Raw genomic sequence first — 18,392 nt, forward strand, 5'->3', positions numbered from 1 at the left:
ATGCACTTGTCTATTTTAATTACCAAAATGTTAAACATCGCCAACCCCCTTTAAATGCCAACAACCAGCTTCTTAACAGTAGTTTCAAAAACTAGCAGAAGTAATGAATACACTCATATAAACTTTGAGAAATCCAGAGAAAATTTGCCATCACTGCTGTTGCATGATTGATGATAACATTTAAGCAAGCTTTTGTCTGCATACATTTAGTGAAAATTGGTTTACAGTCCAGGGATGACACTTCATCCCTCCTTCCCAGTTTATAAAGCATATAATTTTATTTTCAAAGAAAATAAATATACAGGATGGCAACACCTCATATTTCAAATAGAGTAGGCAGTCTAGAAGAATGAGTCAAAACACCATCTTACTACATCCTATTCAATAACTAGTAAAGATTGCTTTCCCCCTATAATGCAGTCTGCTAAATAACTGCTACAATCACTGATTACTCTTGGAATCACCATGAATCTCCACTTGCTGTCTTATATAAAAGTCTGTAAAAGTAAAAGTCACCCAACATAAACTTTAAATGCCCATATACAGCCTAAAGTTAATTTTGTATTCATAAAAAGCATTGCCTAAAAAGGTCATATTATGCTCATTTGTATCCTTATCTTCAGAGTTTCAGGGATATTTCAACAATTTAATAGACTGCTCAAATTATTCCTCATACTCCAGTAGGGCTGAGTAAAAGAAGTATGAGTATGAGACAACACCCACAGTAGTGATTAGGAGAATCACTAATATTACATTAGTTTTGCAGAGATTAAGATATCATTTTCAAAATCAGCCAGCTGTCAAAGTAATGGATAAATGGTTTCATACTTGTGTTAAAATACCTATATGTTCTTTTAAAGGATATAGACTTACATGCAATAATGAGACGTGAAGAACATTTGTCAAAACCTAGTGGATTTCGAACTTCACAAGTATATTCGCCCTCATCCGTATTCCAAACCTCTGTAAATGTAAGCTTATAGATGCCATTAGGTCCATCTACTGCCACAAGTCGACCTGCAGGGTGAATTTCTCTTCCATTTTTAAACCTATACATATTATAAAGAAACAGGGTGGGGAAGTAAGATTAATTTAAAATTTAGCCAAATAATTAATTTAAGGTGAATTAATTTAACTCACCTCATACACAATTAAAATTATTGAACAAAAGCAGTCAAACTTAGTTGCATATTTTTTTCAAAACAAGGCAATATACACATTCACAAAAATGTTCATGATGTTTATTGTTGCACAATAAAGAGGACTATATATTAAAAACTGCATTTTGAATACTCACCTCATACACTAGGGAAACCATAATATGTGCACTGATAGCTGGGAATGACCTATCAGATTCTTGGCAGGACAACTTTCTGCCTGTTTCTGACACAGGATGCACACATGCCTAAAAATTTTCAACACAATACAGTATTCTTTATTTTATAGTTCCTTCCATAAACATTTAATGTACTGGGTTACCTGCCTCTATCTACACTGTCAGCAGGGGGAGGGTATACTGCTTATTCATTAACAAAAGGGGTCACCCAAGAAGAAGTTCAGCTAGAGGTCATCCCAGTTAAAACAATCTGTTATATGTTACCAACCTTGAAATACAATTCAAGGTTCAGGCCTAAATAGGTGACAGATGAACTTATGAGACTTGTGGCAGAGAAGAAAAATGTATGGTATGCATATAAAATATTGGGTGACACAGAAGCCTATGGTATATTAGTTTGTAATCAAGTCAAAACGTAGGTTAGGCAAGCAAATGAAGATTATGGTAAATCCTTGCCAAAGGATGCAAAGAAAAACAGTAAAGACTTCTTTACTTACATAAGCTCTAGAAAGAAAGGGATGAATCAGACTGGTCCACTTGATATCGCTGTTTCACCTGTGGGGTGATCTGATTGAGGTGTATAAAGCCTTGAATGGTTTGAGCATGCTCAATGCTGATGGGATTCTTCCTCTTGCTCCGAATAATTGCCTGAGAGGGCATAAATTCAAATTGAGGAAAGATAGATGTAGGATAGATGTGCGGAATTTTGCCTTCAGCCAGTGGGTGGTTGATTGTTGGAACAAAATTCCATCTGTCATTGTAGAAGTTGATAGCCTAAACAGATTCAAGGCAGAACTGGACAAACATTTGGAGAGAGTGAATGGGTGAAATGAGAAGGGGTTGTGGTTTTTTTTTTTTTTTATTTGGCTGATGTTATATAAGCTTGCTTTCTTGCATCATGTGCCCTTACTAATGCTACTTGCCATTAACAGACTTGGGTAATCTCGAAATTTTATTTAAAAATAAAATCCACTCTTCAGTTTTTATTTGTTGAAAATAGATTAATAACTTTTTCATTCAAGTTTGGTGCACTGTTCAAATCGGCACTGCTCATTCCTTTGACTTGTTTTATCACCTCTAAAATTGCTTACTGGCAACCTGCCAACTAAGCATTGACTCAAACCACTGGGGCCTAAATGTGGAACTGCATTGTGCACAGTTCTGCCTATGCTTAACCTTCAAAGTTGAAAATATTTCGTCTTTTTATTTGTTTATCATTGAAATGATTGTTGGAAATAGAGAATGAGTATACTATATGCAGGACCTGTTAATAAAAATATTCATTGCGTTGCATTGTTCTTCACAAAATTTCATATAACTCTGTTCACTGTATATTAAAGCTGGGGGTGCTGCAGTTCCGCAGTGCCTACTAACAAGCCGCCCCCTGGTTATAACAAAAAACAAGGCAGACAAAGAATAAAATGAACTGTTGACACATTTTTTTTTTTTTTTTTTTTGGTAGTTGTTGGCGCATCGGCTTCTGTGACCATAATGCACCTCCCAAGGTTTTTGCAGTACTTTGATCCAAGCCCAAGGTGGGATTCGGATCCACGAACTTTGGGTTGCCAGGCAGGCACTTTACCCACCTGGCTAGCCCGGTGGGCTGTTGATACATTGTTGTTGTGGGGGTTTTATGGCGCATAAGCTGCTCTGGCTATAATGCGCCTATTCCTTTATTGTAATAATATATGAGAATTTATTGTCACATCAGAAAAGGCAGAAATCAGAAATGACTAAAAACTCCAATTTTCTTCAGAAAGTTAAAAAAATTCAGGAATATTTGCATTGTCACCAATGACATTCTCTAGAGTTATTGGTTTCTGAAGTTTAACCAAAGATAGCAGGGTTGTATTTCTGTCTTGTTTATAGTATGGACATTTAATGAGAATGCGTTTCACAGTCAAATTTAGAGAACAATGTGGACACCGTGGTGGATCATCTCCTGTGAGTAAATGAAGGTGGGTCAGGTAAGTATGACCTAATCTTGCTCTTGAAAGAATTACTTCTTCTCGTCTTCATGTCCGGAAACTGGAGAGCCAGATTTTCGGAACCTGTTTAATCTGTAAGAGTTTATTATTCGTTTGGGAATGCCATAGTGCTGTCCATTCTGAAAGGCATGCAACATGAATAATTAGTGCATAGTCTGAGGCTGGAACAGGGATATTGGTTAAATCTAAGCTGGTTGGGTTTTTTGCAGCTTTATCAGCCAGTTCATTGCCTAAAACATCAGAATGTGCTGGTATCCAGCAGAAGGTGACTAGTTGGTGGCGTTCTTTAATCTTTAGTAATAAGTTTCTAATTTCATTTATAACAGGGTGAAATTTATCTGAGGAATTACAGAATGTCTTGATTGAGCTGAGGGAATCAGTGTAAATTACTGATTTTAAAGAGCAGTCAGGAGAGAGATTTTTTAAAGCTAGTTTAATTGCGAATAATTCAGCCAAAAAGATACTGAATTCAGAAGGAAGGGCTGCTGATACAATTGTATTCAGAAACACTGCAGCTGCTCCAACTTTTGAATTGGATTTAGAGCCATCTGTGTATATTGGTAAAAAATCAATATATTTTTGAGTGTGAACAGCATTAACTTGTCTGATATTTGATGCTTGCAAAATATTCTTTCCCCATGACAGAGGTAAGTGTCACAGGTCGGTATAGGAGGTGGAACCCATGGTGGTTAAGTACAAGTTGTTACCTGTTGTACGAAATGGATGGAAACATTCCAAACCTGTAGTAGTTCAAGAAGGCGATGACCAGCTGGTTTTACTATGCTAGGTTTATTTCTGTACAGATTTTCTAATGGTGGATTGAAAAGATATAGCTGAATGGGATGCGAGGCACAACCTTGTATCTTGACAGAATACTTCAGCAAAAACAATTTGCTACGTAAAGATAGTGGCGGCTCGTGAGCATCAATGTACAGGCTATGTGCTGGCAATGTTCTGAAAGTGCCAAGTGCAATCCTCAGTGCACTGTGTTGAACTGGATCAAGCCAGCATAATGCACTCTTTCTGGCAGAGTCATAAATGGGAGCTCCATAATCAAGACGGGATCTAATTAATGCCTTGTATAATCGAAGAAGGGAGGTATGATCTGCACCCCAAGTTTGTGCAGATAAAGCTCTGAGTATGTTTATCTTTTTTAAGCAGGCAGTTCGTACTTTTTTAATGTGCTCTAAGAAATTTAGCTTGTTGTCCATGATTAAACCTAGAAATCTAATGTTACTAGTGACTGGGATGTGGAGATATTAGAGATGTGAAGTTCAGGATCCAGATGAAGTTGACATTGTCTACAAAAACGGATAGCAACTGTTTTCTGCTGCAAAAGCCTATAGCTGTTAAGGCTGGCCCATTGCTGTATTTTATTTAATGATATCTGAAGCTGTCGTTCAATAGATCTCATATTTTGGGAATGACAGGAGATGGAAAGGTCATCTGCATAAAGGTAAGTTTCTACAGTATTTGGAAGCTGTTTAGAGATAGAATCTATTCTAAGGGCAAAACGAGTGGCACTCAGTACTGATCCCTGTGGGACACCTTCTTTCTGAATGAAAGTTGTAGAGAGGGCATGTTGGTATCGAACTTGAAACGATCTAGTGTGTAGAAAATGCTTTACAAATATATGAAGGTTGCCCCACAGACCAAGAGAGTAAAGATCTCTTAGTATGCCATGCCGACAAGTGGTATCAAAAGCCTTCTCTATATCTATGGAAACCATTACTAGATGTTCATGCTTAATAAAGGCATTACAAATGGCAAATTCAGCCTTAACCATAAGGTCCAAGCATGACCTGTTTTAATTAAAACCATACTGACTATTGCTCATTAACTGTTCTGACTCAATGATCCAGACGAGTCTACAGTGGACAATTTTTTCTAGAATTTTGCTGAGGCAGCTTGAGAGGGATACTGGCCTACAGCTATGGGGATTGGTTGGATCTTTTCCAGGTTTTAGGAATGCCAAAACAGTAGAATATTGCCAAGAAGTTGGATAGACATTTTCTAGAAAAATACGATTGTAAAAGAGCAGAAGGAGACGCAAAGCTTTGTCATCAAGATGTTGTAGCATGATGTAATAGATTCCATCTGGTCCAGCAGCACCATTGTGGGCTGTTCCAATAGCATGCAAGAGTTCGGAATATTGTAGGGGTTTGTTATATGGCAGAAGGAGGGCAGTTTGGAAGTTAATAGAGTGCTGTTCTGCAGTGTTTTTAATTCTCTGGAAAGGTGGAGTATAAGCTGCTGCCACTGAGATTTCAGCAAATGTGTTGCCCAAAGCATTTGCGATATCTAAAGGACTAGATAGATCTTGCCCATTACAGGACAGAATTGCTGAAGGTATGGTAGGAAACTTACCAGAAAGCTGTCTAATTTTTTTCCATATTATTTTGGTGTCAGTGTTTTTGTTAATGCTTGATGCAAAACAGATCCAGGATTCTTTCTTGGCTTGCCTTTATATGAAACATGCTTTTGCCTTTGACTTCTTATAATTTATTAGATTGGGTGTTGTTGGATATTGCCGAAACAAATTCCAGGCTTTATTTTTTGCTTTTTTTGGCTTTTGTGCATTGCTCATTCCACCAATAATTATAATGCTTATGAAACAAGGGATTTGATAGTGGTATTGTATCTTTAGCCACATTTAGGAGATGTGACGTGATGTATTCTGTCACATCATTGATAGGTTGGAGATGGATTTTTTCATCATCAAAAGATATTGATGACTGGAATTTTGACCAGTTTGCTCGGGCAAATTTCCATTTTCTGCAGGGTTGAGCTGGGGGAGCCTGTGCTATTAATAGGTTGCATACAATTGGGAAGTGATCACTACCCATTAGATCATTTAAAACATACCACTCTATGGTAGGGACCAGTAATGGAGAGCAAATGGAGAGATCTATGGCTGAGGTATGTCCATTTGGGAGCTGAACGTGAGTGTGTGTGCCAGTACTGAGTATGGTGAGGTTTACGGCCTCTATTAGGCTCTCAATGAGTCGACCTCGTCTATCTAATTTAGGATCGCCCCATAAGGGGTGGTGCCCATTGAAGTCCCCTAACATACAGATAGGTGGAGGTAACTGTATAAGGAGATCTTCAAGATCTTTTAAACAGCAGGTACGGTTTGGCTGTAAGTAGATTGATATTAATGTTATTTCAATATGGAACATTATACGCACAGCAACAGCTTCTATTTCAGTTTGAAGTGGAATATGTTTAGTTGGGATCTTTGAATTTATCAGGATTGCGACACCAACATGGGCAGCATTTGTTGTATTACGATCCCTTTGATAAAGGCAATAGTTCTTTATCAAAGGAGAAATTTGTAAAATTAAGTAAGTTTCCTGAAGAAAAAGGGAAATTGGAGAAAATTGAAAATATCGTCTGTATTGCAACGAAAACCTCTGCAGTTCCATTGTAAAATGCAAAGCATTATCTGTGTTTAGTTGATGGAACTGATTCTGACTGCTTTTTGAAAGTGACTGGTTTATGGCATTCCAATTTCTGTTTGTCTTTTTTTAGGAAGACTGGCCGACCAGTGTCCATTTCTTCTTCTTCGGCATGGATTTCTAAAATAGGATCTTCCTGTAGATGTGCCATCTGTGTCCATGGTTGTGTCCTGAATATTTTTCACAGTATTTGTGTTTGTAATACAAGACGTGGTAGCAACCACTGGTGGAGAAGTTACTGCTGGTATTGTCAGAGGTGTATTATTTGCTTGGTCTGTGGTTTTGGATTGTTGCTTGCATACAGTTGGTTGCATCTCAGAGAGGACATTTCTGGCCCAATCAGAAATTGATTTATTAGTAGGGACTGTGACATCGGTTTGAACGGAGACTGCTTGATATTTTTTTACAGCATTTTCATAGGTAATATTCTGGTTTATATTTGGTGCAACTAGTTTTCTTGCTTCTTGGTAACTGACTTTGTTTTCAACCTTGTATTTTACTATTTTTTTCTCAGTTTTCCACTTTTCACATGTCTTAGAATATGCAGGATGGTCGCCTTTCCAATTTGTACATGTCATTTTTGTAGCAGTACAGTCATTTTGTATATGGTCTGAGGACCCACAGTTGGGGCAGACAGGAATTCCTCTACATACAGTTTGAGAATGCCCATACTTTAGGCATTTATAATATCTTAAAGGGTTGGGAATGTATGGGCGAATGCGACAAAATAAATAATCTGCTTTTACAGAGGAGGGTAAGTTTGGCGTATTGAAGGTGAGAATAATATTTCTTGTAGGTGTCAGTTGATTGTCTTTTTTAATCATTATTCTATTCGCTTCAATTACGTTCTGTCCCTGCAGTTCTTCGGTTATTTCTTCCTCCGTGACAGAATAAATAAATCCCAACTCGATATGACACCCTTAGATGAATTTAGGGTTGCGTGAGGAGATATTTTTACAGGAATTCCAGCAAAGCTTGTTAGTTGTAGAAGCTTTTCCGAATGTCTTTGATTCATGGTTTCTATAAGTAAGTCTACTGATTGCAGTCTCTTCACCGTCTTGGGAGATCCTGCTATACCCTCCAGATGTTTCTGTATAACAAAGGGAGACAATTTCCTCATAGGCTTGTTACTGAGAGAGTGAAAGATTAAGAAAGATGGGCAGGGTTGCTCCATCCAATCTGTCTTCAATCTCTTTGGGTTGTCATTATTCATGTCATTTTGGTCTGTATTTGCCATTTTTGCTTCTTTTTGCCTTTGGCAAGAGGACTTTTCTGCCAAGGCTTCCGGCCCTGCCACGGTGAGGCAGGAGCAGTGCCACAAGGAGGCCAAGCGGTTAGAAAGGTTAGTTGTTAGTAAAGAATATAATATATATAACAAAAAGAAAGGTGAATTTTCTTTCTCTGTCCTTACTTGATACTTTACAAGTGTAGAACTTATTTATGATAAATAAACTGCTGATAAAAACGATATAACTTAAAAAGAACTTTTATCTCTCAGAAAGATCACTGTTTGATTCGCACGATATATGCTTGACCTCGAATTCCCTTGGCACCCGGGGCCACTGTTGATACATATTTATTAGTTTATTAGTATATGCTTATGAGAAGAAAGTCATAAGTCCAAATGAAGGACTTCATTTGGACTGTTGAATTACAATTCAACAATAATTATATAAGAGGACAAGTAATAAACAGGTGAAACTATTTTCAGAAATATAACAGAAAATGATAAGCTGTGATGAATAAATAATTACATAAATTTTATAATGAATTATTATATAATATATAAATATATAAGTTTGTAGTAGAGAAAGGCAAAGCGCTAACATTACAGTACTCGTAATTATGGAGAACAAAGGGCTAACGGAACAGAGATGTATCACGGCTCTTTCCTCTATAAGAAAGGACAACTCCATCGTCGTACTTCCAGCTGACAAGGGACATCGTACCGTCATACTAGACTGGTCGGCCTACCTAGAGAAAGCCCTGGTCCTCTTACAAGACCCCAACGTCTATGAGCCCATAATTGATCTGCCCATCAAAGTCTTAGGACGTCTGGAGTCATACGTTAATAAACTTGACTATGCATGGTTTAAAGCTAAGAAAATTTCTACTCCAACTCGGTGGCTTTTTGTCCTACAGGCTGCCAACTACCCCAGTTTTATAGCCTACCTAAAATCCATAAGCCAGGTGTTCTTCTCCAGCCCATAGTTATATTGCACGACTTCTTATACCTCTTGTAGGAAATACCACCCACACTCTCACTAATAGCGGTGAGTTCATTCACCTTATTAAAGAGCTCTGAATTTCTGACAACGAGGTTATGACATCATTCGATGTAGTGTCCCTGTTCACATCAATCCCCGTCCAGCAGGCCGTAAGCTGCACCAAGTTTACGTAAACTGATGACATCTGTACCACCTTCAACCTGTGCTTGTCAGGCAACATCTTTACCTTTGAGGATTCCTTATACTAGCAGGTAAATGGCACTGCCATGGGTGCACCTGTCACTTCTGTTGTGGCCAACATTGCCATGGAAGAATTGGAAGAGCAGATATTCCTGCACAACATGGTGCAGATATGTCGATGACATCTTCACCATCATCCCACGTGGCTCTGAGGGAACATTGCTAGAATATCTCAATTCCTTGTCAACGTTCATCCAGTTCACTCTAGAGTTAGGAGTAAATGGATCTCTCCCATTCTTGGATGTCCTGGTAAAAAAGCATGCGCCCACATCTAGAAACCTCATTGTACTGTAAACCAATGATCCAAATATATAATATCAAAGTTATTCCCTGCATTCAATTCTTTTGTGACTGCATCATAGTATCCAATCAAATTGGTCAGGCAAGACTTCCCCTTAATAAAACCATGCTGTGTCTGAGCTATAACTGAAGTCTTGTCTAGATGATGGTGCAGTGCTTCTTTAACCAGTGTCTCCATTAATTTTCCGGGAACAGAAGTTAAACTAACAGGTCTATAATTACTTGTGTTGCCCTTTGATCCTCCTTTGTGAATTGGGGTCACATTTGCACAACTCCAGTCCATGGGTACTTCCCCTGAGTCCAAGGAAGCTCTCATAATTATGGCTAAGGGTTTGCTTAATTATCTTAATCTTCCCCACTGCTGGCATCATTCCCTCGCTCCTTGTATAATTCTCTATAGTAGTCTTCTGCTATTTGAATTATGCCTTCTCTGCTGTTTATAAGTACACCATCGCTATTCTTCAGTTTCAGTATCATTTGTCTTTCTGTATTACTGCTCATGGCTGCTGATTTAAATCCTTTGTTTTCCTTTAATACTTGTTCTACTTTTCTTGTGTTAAATCTTCTTATGTCCTCTCCGAGTCTCTTTCTAATGGCTTTGCATAACTCAGTATACTCAATTTTTTCTTTGTCAGTGTTTATCTTGCTCTTCATTTTTCGCCTTCTGTTCATCATAACAAGTGTTTCTTGACTAATTTTTTCTTCTTTGGATTTCTTTTTCCCTATAGGTTTCTTGGGCTTTATCGCTTTCAGAAAGTTGTAATATTCCTCGTCGATATCTTGGTCCTGAGCAGTCTGCAGAAGCTCAAACTTGTTCTTAAGTTCCAGTACATACTGCTTTTTCTCCTCTTCTGTTATCTCAAAGACCTTTGTATTATTTACTTGAGTCAGTTTTTTTCCTTTCCTTTCCTATATTATTATTATTATTATTATTATTATTAGCCATATGGTACAAGGAAACCTGAGGCTTATGCTGCACCAGCCAAAAAAAAAAAAAAAAAAAAAAATCCCCGAGTTACCCCCAGAGAGAGAGAGAGAGAGAGAGAGAGAAGAATAAAGGAATCAACAAGAAAGAGAAGAATGATGATGATATCCAGCTCAGGACCCTGGGTTTGCCAAGCCCATACTCACCAGATGTGAGCCCCCCGGGGTTAATATTTATATCAAGTGTACATCTTACCATTCTGTGATCACTTCCAACGTTTACCTTATTCAGGACGGTAACATCATTCACAACATATCTTCTGTTAGTGAGGATGAAGTCGATTTCATTAGTTGTTAATCCATTTGGACTCTTCCATGTCCACTTTCTGTTCACCCTTTTCTTGAAAAAATTGTTCGTTACTGACAATCCTTGAGATTCTGCAAATTCCACAAGTCTTTCACCTCTTTCATTTCTTTCACCAATTCCAAAATTTCCTATAGTTCCCCTTTCTGTGCTGTTTTGTCTTTTTCCAACCTTAGCATTGAAGTCCCCCATAATAATAGTGTAGTGGGTTTTCTGCTCATCTAGAAGACTAAATTTCGATGTACATTTCTTCAACCATTTCATCATCATGGCTCGATGTTGGTGCATAAATCATTATAACCTTTAGCTTGTACCTATCAGAAATCTTGAGTATTACTCTTGACACCCTTGGTGATGTACTTTTGAATTCCAAAATGTTGTTTTTTAAATCATTATGGACCAGAAACCCAACTCCACCTTCACTCCTTTCACTGTTTCCATTAGTGTACAGCAGATTTCCACTTGATAAACTTATAAGTGATTCATTTCTTCTTCTTGTTTCAGCCAAACCGATGATATTCACTGGATATATGCATTATTATTTGTATCGCTATGGATTACAGTACAACAGGCCCATTCACTCTATTATATATACTATACTGTGTTTACATGTAGTATATTATATTACGTGTATTATAATATACTACATGTATTATATTATTATAATACATTATATTATAGTAGATTACATGTATACATGTAGTATATTATATATATATGCTGTGATTATATATAAATATATAATCACAGTACATATAAAAAATTATAATACAAAAATAATACAAATAAAATAGATAAGAATATTATCATAAAACACAAAATCCTGATGTCTTTATCAAGGGTCAACCACCAAGAAATACATGAAAAGATAACAACATTTAGTGTGTCTTCCCGATGCCAAGCACATGCGAATAAGTTTAAAATAATGAAAATATTTTTTAAGGGCACAAAAGGTGATATAGATGTACACATTGGCACTAATGATATTAAGAGTAGGAGACCGGCGGAATTACTTAACAAGTACAGGTCACTGTTGAAAAAAAGCCGTGAATTAGGGTGGATTTGAAAGTGTCTGCATTTCTGCCCAGACACGATAGGAGGGAGTATATGATGAGAGCCGTGTCAATCAATTCGGCCCTGGAAAGATTGTGCAAGGTTCAAGGGGTAGAATTTTTTTCAGCCTGGACTGTGCTTGTTAACAGGAGAGACTGCTTCTACAGGGATGGGATACACTTAAATAGAAAGGGTGGAAGAATGTTTGCTGATGCTATCGAGGCAGTGTTAGGTGGGTTGGAAAACTGCTAGATTGGGGGATACAAGGACTAATAGATTAACAGTAGCCACTAGCAGAGGTGAAAGTGATTCTTGCACTGCTTCTATTGGAATGAGCAGCAGCCTGGAAAATAAGATGCAGGATATTCCAGAGACTGCTGGGAGTCATTGGGGTACAAGTAAACACATGGGTTGTGTTAGGGTAGCTAAGAAAAAGAACATGTGCATGTACACTTGCGTGTACACCAAAGCTAGGAGTTTTGTAAAAAAATTTGATGAATTTCAGGTACTGCTCAAAGCATCAAAGGCGGATATTGTTGGGATATCAGAGACGTGGTGTCATACAGATATAAGTAATGCAGAATTGGAATTTTGGGAGTACAACGTCTACAGAAAGGATAGACAGGATAGAAAGGGAGGAGGGGTTATGCTATTAGTTAAGAAACACATAAAATCCAAGGAAGTGAAGCCAGTCGACATCGCTAGACAGTGCAGTGTCGAGTCAGTTTGGTGTGACATAAGCATTGGGAGATCAAAATTGAGAGTAGGAGTGTGCTATAGGACTAATGACTCTGATGAGTATAATAAGAAACTGTACAGGGAAATAGAGTGGGCCAGTACATCAGAGAGTCTTATAATGGGGGATTTTAATTTCCCAGATATTGACTGGAATTTGTGTGTTGGTCACTCACACACTCGCAAGGCTTTTGTGTATTATTGGATGATTGTTTTCTACATCAGCATGTTCGGGAGGCAACTAGAGGGAGCAATACTCTTGATTTGATTATCAGTAGTGATTTTTCATGTATTAAGAATCTGCAGATACAGGAACCACTAGGTGGCAGTGATCACAGTGTGCTGAAGTGGGATTTACTCAAGGAGGTAACTACCATCAGGGGTAAAGGGAAGTGTTACTGCTTTCGTAAAGGCGACTACGATGGTCTGAGACATTTAAATTCTATACAGTGGGACCAACTGATGATGTTACCAACAGCAAACTCAAAATGGGAAGCATTCAAAGAACTTATCTGGGAAGCTACTAGGCTTTACATACGAACTAAGAAATATTGTTCAAGGTTCAGGCCTAAATGTATGTCAGATGAACTAATGAGACATATGGCAGAGAAGAAAAATGCATGGGATACATATAAATTAACATGTGACACAGAAGCCTATGATAGATATAAGTTGATCTGTAACCAAGTTACAAAGGAGGTTAGGCAGGCGAAGGCAGATTACGAGAAATCTTTGGCAAGGGATGCAAAGATAAACAGCAAGGAGTTTTTTACTTATGTAAACTCTAGAAGGAATGGGATGAATCAGATTGGTCCACTTGATATCGATGGTTCAACTGTTGATGATCCTGCTCAGGTAGCTAACAAACTAAATCAATATTTTGCACCTACATTCACACATGAAGAGTTATTCAGGAAGGGGAATGGCATAGATGAAGTAAACACTGGCAGTGAGCAAGATGATCTTGTAATAATTGAGAGTAAAGTGGAGGAGAAATTGTTGAACATAAATACAAGAAAGGCACCTGAGGTGGATGGGATCTATCCAGTTATATTAAAGGAGGTAGCAAAGGAAGTAAGCAATCTGTTAGCCATAATTATGAGAGCTTCCTTGGACTCAGAGGAGGTACCCACAGACTTGAGATGTGCAAATGTAACCCCAATTCACAAACAAGGATCAAAGGCTGACAGAAGTAATTATAGACCTGTGAGTTTAACTTCTGCTCCAGGAAAATTAATGGAAGCACTGGTTAAAGAAGCACTGCAGGATCATCTTGACAAGAATTCAGTTATAGCTCAGACACAGCATGGTTTTGTTAAGGGAAGGTCTTGCCTGACCAATTTGATTGGATACTATGATGTAGTCACAAAAGAATTGGATGCAGGGAATAACTTTGATATTATATATTTGATCTTAGAAAGGCTTTTGATACTATTGCACATGGAAGACTGCTGCACAAATTGGAGCAGTGTGGCATTGGTGGCAAATTGTTGCTATGGATAAAGGGATGGTTGAGTGACAGAAGACAGAGATTGGTAATTAATGGACACTGCTCATCGTGGATTAATGTTATTAGTGGAGCCCTCAGGGTTCAGTGTTGGGTCCATTGTTGTTTTCTGTATTTATAAATAATATTGATGATGGTATATCAAGCTTAATGTCCAAGTTTGCACACTATACAAAGGTTGGCAGGGTTGTTAAGGACGCTACTGATGCTATGCTGCTGCAACAGCATCTGGAAAGGTTGAGCAGATGGGCTGAGAGGTGGCAAATGATGTTTAACATTGACAAATGTAAAGTACTACATATGGGAAACAGCAACCCCAGAGCAACGTATCAACTCTGTTGTACTACACTAACAGTGGTAGAGAATGAAAAGGACCTGGGGGTAATTGTGCAGTCAGATATGAAGTTCTCTGAGCAGTGCAGATGGGCTGCAAGAGTAGCTCATGGTGTCTTATCAATGATATACAGGAATTTTTCTAGCAGGGATAGGGAGGTGATTATTCCTTTGTATTAGGCAATGGTCACGCCACACCTTGAGTATTGTATACACGTCTGGACGCCTCATTTCAAGAAGAATGCAGAGCTGCTGGAAAGAGTACAGAGAAGGGCAACAAGGTTAGTGAACGGAACGAAGGGTTCTTCTTAAGAAGAAAGGCTTAAGTTTTGCAAATTACAGTGTCTGGAGACTAGGCACCGGCGAGTTGATCTGATAGAGGTGTCAAAGCCTTGAATGGTTTGAGCATGCTCAATGCTGATGGGATACTGCCTCTTGCTCAGAATAATCACCTGAAAGGGCATAAATTCAAATTGAGAAAAGACAGATATAGGATAGATGTGCGGAAATTTGCCTTTAGCCAGCGGGTAGTTGGTTGGTGGAACAGACTTCCATCCCTTATTGTAGAAGTTGATAGCCTAAATTTAAGGCTCAGCTGGACAGGTATTTCAAACGAACGGATGGGTGAAGTGGAAGGTTTTTTTTTTTTTTTTTTGGCTGATGCTGCATAAGCTTGCTTTCTTGCATCATATGCCTCTACTAACGCTAATGGTAATGCTAATACTCTTGATCTGATTATCAGTAATGACTCTTCATGCACTAAGAATCTGCACAAAAAGGAACCACTAGGTGGCAGTGATCACGGTGTGTCAGAGTGGATTTACTCAAAAAATAACTACCATCAGGGGCAAAGGGAAGGGATTTTGTTTTTCTAAAGGTGACTACGGTGGCCTGAGACAGTATTTAAATTCTATACGGTGGGACCAACTGACGTTGTTACCAACAGCAAATTCAAAATAGGAAGCACTCAAAGAATTAATCTTCGAAGCTACTAGACTTCTCATACCAACTAAGAAATATTGTTCAAGGTTTAGGCCTAAATGGATGTCAGATGAACTAATGAGACGTGGCGGAGAAGAAAAATGCATGGGACACATGTAAATTAACAGGTAACACAGAAGCCTATGATAGTTATATGATGGTCTGTAACCAAGTCACAAAGGATGTTAGGCATGCAAAGGCAGATTAAGAGAAATCTTTGGCAAAGGATGCAAAGAAAAACAGCAAAGAGTTCTTTACTTATGTAAACTCTAGAAGGAAGGGAAAGAATCAGATTGGTCCACTTGATATCGATGATTCAACTGTTGATGATCCTGCTCAGGTAGCTAACAAACTAAATGAATATTTTGCATCTACATTCACACATTCAGGGAGGGGAATGGCAGAGGTGTATTAAACTCTGGCAGTAAGCTAGATAATCTTGTAATAACTGAGAGTAAAGTGGAGGAGAAATTATTGAAGGTAAACGTAAGAAAGGCACCTGGGTTGGATGGAATCTATCCAGTTATATTAAAGGAGGTGGCAAGGGCAGTAAGTAAACCCTTAGCCATAATTATGAGAGCTTCCCTGGACTTTGGGGAGGTACCCATGGATTGGAGATGTGCAAATGTGACACCAATCCACAAAGGAGGACAAAAGGGAGACACAGGTAATTACAGACCTGTTAGTTTCGCTTCTGTTCCAGGGAAATTAATGGAGGCACTGGTTAAGGAAGCATTGCAGGATCATCTAGACAAGACTTCAGTTATAGCTCGGACACAGCATTTGTTTTTTAAGGGGAAGTCTTGTCTGACCAATTTTATTGGATACTACGATGTAGTCACAAAGGAACTGGATGCAAAGAATAACTATGATATCACCTATTTGGATCTTAGAAAGGCCTTTGATACTGTTGCAAATGAAAGACTGCTGCAGAAATCAGAGCATTGGAGGCAAATTGCTGCTATGGATAAAGGGATGGTGAAGTGGGAGAAGACAGAGAGTGGTAATCAATGGACACTGCTCTGGGTTGAATTTGAAAGTGTCTGCAATTCTGCCCAGACACGATAGGAGGGAGTATATGATGAAAGCCTTGTCGATCAATTCGGCCCTGGAAAGATTGTGCAAGGCTCAAGGGGTAGAATTTTTTTCAGCCTGGACTGTACTTGTTAACAGGAGAGATTGCTTCTACAGGGATGGGATACACTTAAATAGAAAGGGTGCAAGAATATTTGCTGATGCTATCGAGGCAGTGTTAGGTGGGTCGGAAAACTGCTAGCTTGGGGGGAGACAAAGACCAATAGATTGACAGTAGCCACTGGCAGAGGTGAAAGAGATTCTTGCACTGCTTCTATTAGAATGAGCAGAAGCCTGAAAAACAAGATGCATGGTATTTCAGAGACTGCTGGGAGCCATTGCGGTACAAGTAAACACATGGGTTGTGTTAGGGTAGCTAAGAATAGAAACAGGTGCAGGTATACTTGCGTGTACACCAATGCTAGGAGTTTAGTAAATAAATTTGATGAATTTGAGGTATTGCTCAAAACATCAAAGGCAGATATTGTTGGGATATCAGAGACGTGGTGTCACACAGATATAAGGGATGCAGAACTGCAATTTGGGGAGTACAACGTCTACAGAAAGGATAGACAGGATAGGAAGGGGGGAGGGGTTATGCCATTAGTTAAGAAACACATAAAAACCAAGGAAGTGAAGCCAGTCGACATCGCTGGACAGTGCAGTGTTGAGTCAGTTTGGTGTGACATAAGCATTGGGAGATCAAAATTGAGAGTAGGAGTGTGCTATAGGCCTAATGACTCTGATGAGTATAATAAGGAACTGTACAGGGAAATAGAGTGGGCCAGTAAATCAGAGAGTCTTATAATGGGAGATTTTAATTTCCCAGATATTGACTGGAATTTGGGGGCTGGTTACTCACACACTAGCAGGGCTTTTGTGGATTTATTGGATGATTGTTTTCTACATCAGCATGTTCGGGAGGCAACTAGAGGGAGTAATACTCTTGATTTGATTATCAGCAGTGATTCTTCATGCATTAAGAATCTGCAGATAAATGAATCACTAGGTGGCAGTGATCACAGTGTGCTGAAGTGGGATTTACTGAAAGAGGTAACTACCATTAGGGGTAAAGGGAAGGGTTATTGCTTCCGTAAAGGCGACTACGATGGACTGAGACAGTATTTAAATTCTATACAGTGGGACCAACTGATGATGTTACCAACAGCAAATTCAAAATGAGAAGCATTCAAAGAACTTAACTTGGAAGCTACTAGGCTTTACATACCAACTAAGAAATATTGTTCAAGGTTTAGGCCAAAATGGATGTCAGATGAACTAATGAGGCATATGGCAGAGAAGAAAAATGCATGGGATACTTACAAATTAACACATGACACAGAAGCCTATGATAGATACAAGTTGATATACAACCAGGTTACAAAGGAGGTTAGGCAGGCGAAGGCAGATTACGAGAAATCCTTGGCAAGGGATGCAAAGAAAAACAGCAAAGAGTTCTTTACTTATGTAAACTCTAGAAGGAAGGGGATGAATCAGATTGGTCCACTTGATATTGATGGGTCAACTGTTGATGATCCTGCTCAGGTAGCTAACAAACTAAATGAATATTTTGCATCGACATTCACACATGAGGAGTTATTCAGCAAGGGGAATGCCAGAGGTGTATTCAACTCTAGCAGTAAGCTACAGAATCTTGAAATAACTGGGAGTAAAGTGGAGGAGAAACTGTTGAAGATAAACACAAGAAAGGCACCCGGGGTGGATGGGATCTATCCAGTTATATTAAAGGAGGCAGCAAAGGAGGTAAGCAAACCCTTAGCCATAATTATGAGAGCTTCCTTGGACTCAGGGGAGGTACCCATAGACTGGAAATGTGCAAATGTGACCCCAATTCACAAAGGAGGATCAAA

At 38.7% G+C, this 18,392-nt stretch overlaps 1 protein-coding gene across 1 annotated transcript in view; it reads right to left on the reverse strand.

Annotated features, from left to right (window-relative positions):
- LOC150087120 (twitchin-like) overlaps positions 1-18,392 on the reverse strand; it is a 3,511,780-nt gene that overhangs the window by 739,886 nt on the left and 2,753,502 nt on the right. Inside the window, 1 exon segment of the mRNA XM_090372971.1 lies at positions 874-1,049. Coding sequence (XP_090229097.1) covers positions 874-1,049 — 176 coding nt within the window.

Source organism: Mastigoproctus giganteus, chromosome 4, assembly GCF_048544385.1.
Source record: "Mastigoproctus giganteus isolate SK-2022 chromosome 4, ASM4854438v1, whole genome shotgun sequence".
NCBI classification, from domain to species: Eukaryota; Metazoa; Arthropoda; class Arachnida; order Uropygi; family Thelyphonidae; genus Mastigoproctus; species Mastigoproctus giganteus.